The sequence below is a fragment of the Mesoplodon densirostris genome, chromosome 2, assembly GCF_025265405.1.
Source record: "Mesoplodon densirostris isolate mMesDen1 chromosome 2, mMesDen1 primary haplotype, whole genome shotgun sequence".
Taxonomy (NCBI): Eukaryota; Metazoa; Chordata; class Mammalia; order Artiodactyla; family Ziphiidae; genus Mesoplodon; species Mesoplodon densirostris.
Window position 1 is genome coordinate 20,162,516 of NC_082662.1, and position 7,970 is coordinate 20,170,485.

General features: G+C 41.6%; 1 protein-coding gene across 1 annotated transcript; it reads left to right on the forward strand.

The window, feature by feature from the left end:
* The first annotated feature begins 593 nt into the window (after nucleotides 1–593).
* On the forward strand, nucleotides 594–7,360 carry NCMAP (non-compact myelin associated protein). Its single transcript, XM_060080942.1, has 3 exons — nucleotides 594–708; nucleotides 4,034–4,118; nucleotides 7,219–7,360. The coding sequence occupies exons 1-3, from the start codon at nucleotides 594–596 to the stop codon at nucleotides 7,358–7,360; spliced, it is 342 nt and encodes a 113-aa protein (XP_059936925.1).
* Nucleotides 7,361–7,970: the final 610 nt, after the last annotated feature.

The window sequence follows — 7,970 nt, forward strand, 5'->3', positions numbered from 1 at the left end:
ATCCCCAAACCACACTCATCCCTCAAGGCCCATTCAAATTCATCTCCTCCTTGATATCATTCTTCACAACCCAATGGCTCATGTCACTGACTGCTTCATAATCAAGGAACCGTAATTGTTTCATTTGCTTTTATTCTTTCCTCCTTAGATTGTAAAGCTTCTGAAAGCAGGAACACAATTTCACACACGGTGGTGGGGTGGCCAAAGTCCCACTAGCATGGGAAGTAGACGCCCAGGGTTCAGTTCTTCTAGGTACACTTGGGGCTCCACATGGCACTGGGGGCTTCAGTTTCATCAGTCAAATGGCAACAATAACCTCCCTCACAGTTTCCAGAAGATCAATGTAGACATTCTGTGTGAAACATAGTTAGGAGGAGTTGAATAGATATCGTTGAATGAATTGAAACTGCTTTGAAAAATGAAGTTCTTTACAAATGTCAGACCTTATTTTTAATTCCCCATAGTGTATAGTAAAAGGCCCTATCTTTCATTGTCGCTAAGAGAAACTGCATGCTTAAATATTTTCTCCTGTCATCCAGATGAAGACCAAAAGAGGCATCATACAGGGGTTGTAAAGATTACTCTGGTTTTAAATGATATTTCATCTTCCTTCTCAGCAGGTCGAGATGACCACAGCCACCCCTTTGGGGAGTACCACCTTCTTCTCACTGAACATGACCACCAGAGGAGAAGACTTTCTGTACAAGAGTAAGGTCAACTTAGCTTGACGGCCAGGGGAGCGAGGGCGGGACAGGTGTTGTGGTCAGCTCCTGGGGTTGAGGTCAAGAGCGTGGGCCCTGGAGACAAACTGCCTGGGTCTCAGTCTCAGTCATATACCAGTTGCCAACTACATGACCCTGAGTACATGACTTCACTGCTCTGGGCTTGATTTCCTCATCTATAAGATGGGAATATTAACAAAGCTGCCACATAGGTAGGTGTGAAAGCTAGAAGGGATAATCCATGTAAAAAACGTAGAATAGCCTCTGTGCGTATGAAACATACTAAGTACCTAATGAGTATTATTATTACTATTACTATTATTTTCATTAGGGAGTTTTGGGGCTTAGAAGGTGATGGAAATTTGTATCTCTTGTAAGATGGCCCTACACGAGTCACCTTAAAATGCAGCTACTTTCCTACTAGTTTTGCAAAGCAAAAACATCCCATCAACTTACCAAGGAGTAAATGAACGTAGGTAGGAAGAGTTAGTCCTGGAGAGACATTTGCCAAGAACAAGGGGTCCCTAGAAGGAAAAATTTGAGGACCATTCTTCAGAAAACCAACTGACTGTATTAGGTGAAGTTTGGGTCCATTTCAGTCATCTCAGGTGACTTGGTACATACCTCCATGAATGGAACAGGCCTCCTGACACACATGGAGCAGTGATAAACAGCTACAGGCTGGGGTACTGGCAGGAAGCTGGGTTAATGGCAGGATGTGGCTCTTCTATGGAGACCCAGAGAGGGTCGCTCTTGGGACAGGGTCCCACATGTTAGCCTGCTCTTTGCTGGGTGGGGAGACCTACAGAGGCCTGCTGAAATATGTCTCAAAACAGTTCTGAGAGGCCCACGTACAGCAAAAAAAGAAAAAAACAGTTCTGAAGTGAAATGCAGGGTAGATAGAATCACTGTCAGCAAGATGGGAATAATACTGTTTTTGTTTAACTAAAAGTCATGGTTCTCAACTAGGCATGGTTCTCAACTAGGCAATTTTGCCCCCTAAATAAGATTGCCAGATTTAGCAAATAAAAGTACAGGGTACCAATTAAATTTGAATTTAAGATAAACAATTAATAGATTTAATAGATTTTTAGTATAAGGATATACCATGCAATATATATATATATATATATATATTTTTTTTTTTTTTGCGGTACGCGGGCCTCTCACTGTTGTGGCCTCTCCCCCTACGGAGCACAGGCTCTGGATGCCCAGGCTCAGTGGCCATGGCTCACGGGCCCAGCCGCTCCGCGGCATGTGGGATCCTCCTGGACCGGGGCACGAACCCATGCCCCCTGCATCGGCAGGCGGACTCTCAACCACTGCGCCACCAGGGAAGCCCCCATGCAATATTTTGAAATTATTCATTGTTTATCAGATATTCTAATTTAATGGGTATCCTGTATTTTATCTGGCAACCCTACCACCAGGAGACACTTGGCAATGTCTGAAGACATTTTTGCTTGTCACAACTGGGAGTGTGGGAGGAGAAGTGCTACTAGTATCTAGTGAGTACAGGCCAGGGATGCTGGTAAATACCCTGCAAGGCACAGGACAGTCCCCACAACAGAGAATTATCCAGCCGAGGTTGAAAAACCCACTGGACTCCCCAGGAAGGAAAGAAAAACAAGTAACTCCATGATGGATTCCCCACCCCCTCCCTTTTTCCCTCTGTCTTTCTTCCTATGAATAAATGCACAGTTGATGTTGTTTTTTAAGTAAACTTTTTATAAAAGCATTACATATGTTCCAAAAAGTGCCCAAATGATAAGTGCACAGCTGGACGAATTTTCACAAAGTGCACACAGCTGTGTAGCCAGCCCCCCAGATGAAGAATCAGGCCACCATCAGTGTTTCAGAAGTTCTGGTGCCCTTTGCAATCACTATCCCCCACCCACTCAAGGGAACCCACTGTTCTGACTTCTACCACCATAGATTAATTCTACCTTGGTTTTGAACTTTGTATTCATGGAATCATACCACACATACTCTTTTGTATCTGACCTCTTTTGTTCAATGTTATGTCTGTATGCACATATTTAATGGTTGCAACATAATGTATATGTATGTATATGTGGATGTGTATATAATATCATATTCTATATTCCACACTTTTCTATCATCGAAAGTGTTCCATGTACCATAGGCTTCATAATTATTATTTTAATTACAGTATATTTCATGGATAAGTGTGCCATACCTTATTAAACCCTTCCCATATTTAGAATATCAATAATGTAATAAACATTTTCATTCATATAGCTTTTTCTGTATTTGGGATTATTCCCTATGATCAATACCCCAGAATCAAATAGATCGGTTTAAAGTATGAAGCTTTTTTATGATTCTTGATGTTTTCAATATCAATTCTGGCAAGGCTGTTGATCTTGAACCTAATATTAGAGTTTGACTTTGGAAGTGGGAGCTGATATTGAAATTAGAATCTGAGATATTAAGCTACAAGGACATTCATCATGCCTTGTTTTTAATAGTGTAAAATTGAATGCAACATAAATATCCTCAGTAAAGAATTGGTAAACAAATTATGGCACAGGCAAACAGTGGAGTACTCTACAGCCTTCAAGAGTTATGAAGAAAAATATGTACTTACATAACAAAAGGATCAGGGTATTTTGTTGTAAAACGATATATGGAATATGGTTCCATTTTTATCAAGTGCATATTTTTCCATATTTATGAATATTTTCTTAAGATGGATTTTCAGACATAAGATTAATAAATTATTCTAAAAGATGATAGATAAATATGCATATATGCAAAAACATGATCACATTGGTGAATGTATACGTATGTAGACTGTCAGTGGTTCTTGGGGTAATGAGGTCTTCGTCTTCCCCTCCTCCTTGGCTTGTACGTATATTTTCAAAATTATCTACACAGGGCACAGGGCTATTGTTGTTGCCCATGTGTGTCCTGTAGGGAAAAAAATATTATCTACAAAAACCACATATTACTTTTATATTATCTGAAAGAAGGAAGGATGTTTTATTTCACAGAAGAAGTTCAAAGCTATCTTGGGGATGATAAAAGCAGGACTTAGCCTCAGGCAGGATTTTGGCAGGGCAGGTGCTGAGGATATGGCCCTCCAAGTTCCATTGGAGGTAGAGGTACACTGCCACTCTAGATGTGACTCTGTCCTGGGGTCAGCAGTGAGTGTGCCAGGATTTCACATTCTCTCCTCTCCTTGACCCAGTGAGGATGCCAGGTGTTGTGTCTTCCTCCCAGCCTCCGAATCCTTCCTTGCGTTTCAGTTTGCACATTGGCCATCTCCACTCCTCTCTTCCTTGTAGGTTCTGGAGCCATCGTTGCTGCCATTGTGGTGGTTGTCATCATCATCTTCACCGTGGTTCTGATCTTGCTGAAGATGTACAACAGGTATGGGATGCCCTGGGCTTTGGAACTGTCTGGTCCCTTCAGTGATGCCAGAATGAATGGGAACTAATGTTTGTGGGTGTCTGTTATGTGCACAGCAGTATCTATGAGTCCATCATCAAATGCTCTAACCCTTTGTGGGTCCTTTTTTGCTGTCTGTTCTACTGGAAGAACTTCACAGTCACCATATATTTTTGTATTTGGAGAAATATTTTTAAAATATAATAATATAATGACAATGATAATAACCTTGAGCTGTGTAGTAAACTCTTATATGTAATTTACAGATAAGAGAGGAGTGTTTCAATCCTCTTCTCCTGGAGAGCCCTCTGCTAGGTTATATTGTGTGGACCACATGAGTATTTGAGGTGACAAATAGTGAAATGAACATACCTGTGACTTTGCTTTCTGGGACCAAATAAGAGGAAATAAAATCATATAAATTGATTGTAAGAAGAGTAACTGCTGTGTTATCACCTTATGTGTTATCACCTGTAGTCACAGCTTTGCTAGAAGATTATTCTTTTCAGTGAATAAATCAAAATTAAAAGACTGAATTCAATTACATCATAGAAGACATGGAAGCCATTAAAAAATATTGTAGAAATGTATAAATTGATGAGGAAAGTTGTTTACAACATATTGTCAAAATTTACAAAGCAGTATGTACATCATTTTTTAAAAATTAATTTATTTTTTGGCTACGTCAGGTCTTAGTTGTGGCAGATGGGATCTTTCGTTGCGGCGAGTGGCTCTTCGTTGCGGTGTGCGGCTTCTCTCTAGTTGTGGCGCACAGGCTTAAGGGTGCATGGACTCAGTAGTTGTGGTGCATGGGCTTAAGTACCCTGCAGCATATGGGATCTTAGTTCCCCTACCAGGGATCGAACCTGCATCCCCTGCATTGGAAGATGGATTCTTAACCACTGGACCACCAGGGAAGTCCCTAAAGCAGTATGTACATTATGATCATACACATGGCTTACGCACATGCACCCAGGAAAAGTTCAAATGATTTACCACAAGGTGTTAACAACCAGTATGTCTGCATGATGGGATTGCTAGTAGGTTAGTTGGTTGGTTGGTTTTTGCAAGGTCAAGGGGTGTGCTTCTTTATTTCTGCATTGTTTTTATAATAATATTAATGTATTTATAAGGGTAGCTAACATATATTGATCCCTTGCTATGTGCTGGGCACGGTTCTAAGCTCTTTACATGTATTAACTCATTAGGTCTTCATAACAGCACCACATAGTGGGTGCTTCTATATCCCCAATTTTATAGGTGTGAAACAGGCACAGGAAGATTAAGTAACATGCCTGAATTTACTCAGCCCTAATTGGCAGAGTTGGGATTCAAACCCAATTCATCTCGTTTCAGAGAAAATACTCCCACCAGTACACATATAATAACAATAATAACATTTCATATGTTATTTTTTAAAATCTTTGGGCTGTTACAGTTTGGGTCTATTTCAAACCAGGAAGTGACATCAGACCCCAAGTTCTACCCACCATTCCTCTCCATCATTGCTGGAGCTCTAAACCCCTTTTCTAGGTTGAAATTTGGATGGAGACTCTACTCACCCAATCCTGTTTACAATGATACGTGGGCTGGGAATTGAGAAACCTGGGTTCTGTCTTTGGTCTGTCAAAAGCAAGCAAGTTATTTAGCCTCTCTGTGCTTTGATTTTTATCATCTTTAAAATGGAAGTGTCTCTAAATAGACATTTCTCCAAAGAAGACACACAGGTGGTCAACAGACACATGAAAAGATGCTCAACATTGCTAAATATTAGAGAAATGCAAATCAAAACTACAGTGAGGTATCACCTCACACTGGTCAGAATGGCCATAATTTAAAAGTCTACTGGACTTCCTTGGTGGTCCAGTGGTTAAGAATCCACCTGCCAATGCAAGGGACACAGGTTTGATCCCTGGTCCAGGAAGATCCAACAAGCCGTGGGGCAACTAAGCCCATGCACCACAACTACTGAGCCTGTGCTCTAGAGCCCGAGAGCTGCAACTACTGAAGCCCGTGCACTCTGCACCCACGTGCTGCAACTACTGAGCCCGTGTGCTGCAACTACTGAAGCCCGCACACTTAGAGCCCATGCTCTGCAATAAGAGAAGCCACTGCAATGAGAAGCCTGCGCACCTCAATGAAGAGTAGCCCCTGCTTGCCGCAACTAGAGAAAGCCCGTGTGCCACAACGAAGACCCAACACAGCCAAAAAGAAAAGAAAAGAAAATAGGCAGAAATTTTAATTCAACAACAACAAAAATGGAAGGTTCTTAAAGTGTGATAATTGTGTTGTGGTTACATTGAAGAATGCCCTTGTTCTTAGGAGTATTTAGGGTTGAAGTGGCATGATGTCTGCAACTAACTCACAAATGGTTCATGATTTTTTTAAAAACTCTGTGTGTGTGTGTGTGTGTGTGTGTGTGTGTGTGTAAATGGGGCAAGTAAAAGGAAGAAAGCAAATGTGGCAAATTGTTAACAATTTGTCAATTGTTTAGTGAAGGGTATTCAGGTATTAGTTGTACTATTTGTGTAACTTTTCTGAGGATTTGAATTTTGAAAAAAGAAGCATGATAGGTGAACAGGATGAAATTTCATGTAAACATTAGAATGAATGATTGTTGTTAGTTGTTGACTTTTATGGCATATGAAATGAAACCCAGGATATATGTTTTAAGTCCATTCTCTTCTCAACTATGTAAAAAGTTCTTCAATATTTCTAGCAATAAACTTAGCAAGCATAATAAGGCTACAAAATTTCACTCCCATTACAACTTTGAACAGAAAAAAAAATGTAATATCTTCATTTTGTCTTCAAAATAGCCACCTATCTGCTACTTTACTCATTCATTAATAGGAAAAAAAATAAAATTAAGTATCCAACCTAGGTTAAACAAAAAAACTGAAGGGTCAGACTACCTGATGTCTAAGATCCCTTCCAGTTGTAAAATTCTGTGATTGGCAATTAAGCAACATGATTTAATGATGCTCTATATTAATTTCATCACTGGAGCTGTAGTCACAGAGCTCATTCCCCAAGGCATATGAGGGGCAAGGCTCAGCCATGCGTGTGTATCTCATTACAGGAAAATGAGGACAAGACGGGAGCTGGAGCCCAAGGTGCCCAAGCCAGCCTCCCCTTCTGCCCTGGGCCCAAACAGCAACAGCAGCCAACACCCTGCAACTGTGACCTTCAGCCCAGTTGACATCCACGTGGAGACTCGGTGACCCCCCCATCCTGGGTGCTGTCTCGGCCACTGTCCAAAGAGCCTTCAGTCAAGACCAAGAAGCACATTTCTCCTCTGGCAGCTTCACTATGAGTTTGTTCCAGTCAGGTCACCAGGGGCATCTCTTATGCAATCCCTGATGCTTCAGGCAACCCCCAACCCCACCCTGCCAGGCCCCACCCCAGGTACGTCCCTATCCCTGCTGCCACCCTTCCAAAAAGCTGTGCTATTTTGGGACTCCACTGCTGTGGGTTTAGCTGTCTCCCCCCAAACACAATAGCTAGACAGACAGACAGACAGGCAGATAGCCCAGGAGTCTTCTGGTCAGGAGTCAGGGGTCAGGGCATGCTCCTTAGGGGGTCTGCCCTGAGGTCATATCAGAGGAAGGGCCATATCCACAGCTTTGTAGAGCAAAATAGTCAATCCCATAATCAGGCACAGGGGAACTAACTTGGCCGAACTCACCAAAAACCCAGCTTGTTAATTTGTAACTTGTTCCAGTGCTAAATGACCGCTAGCTAGCTCATGATGATTGATCAGCACATTTCTCCCTCTTTAAGAAAGGTTTAGGGAAAAACTGGATTCTTCTCCAAAGGTGTCTACTTCTTTAG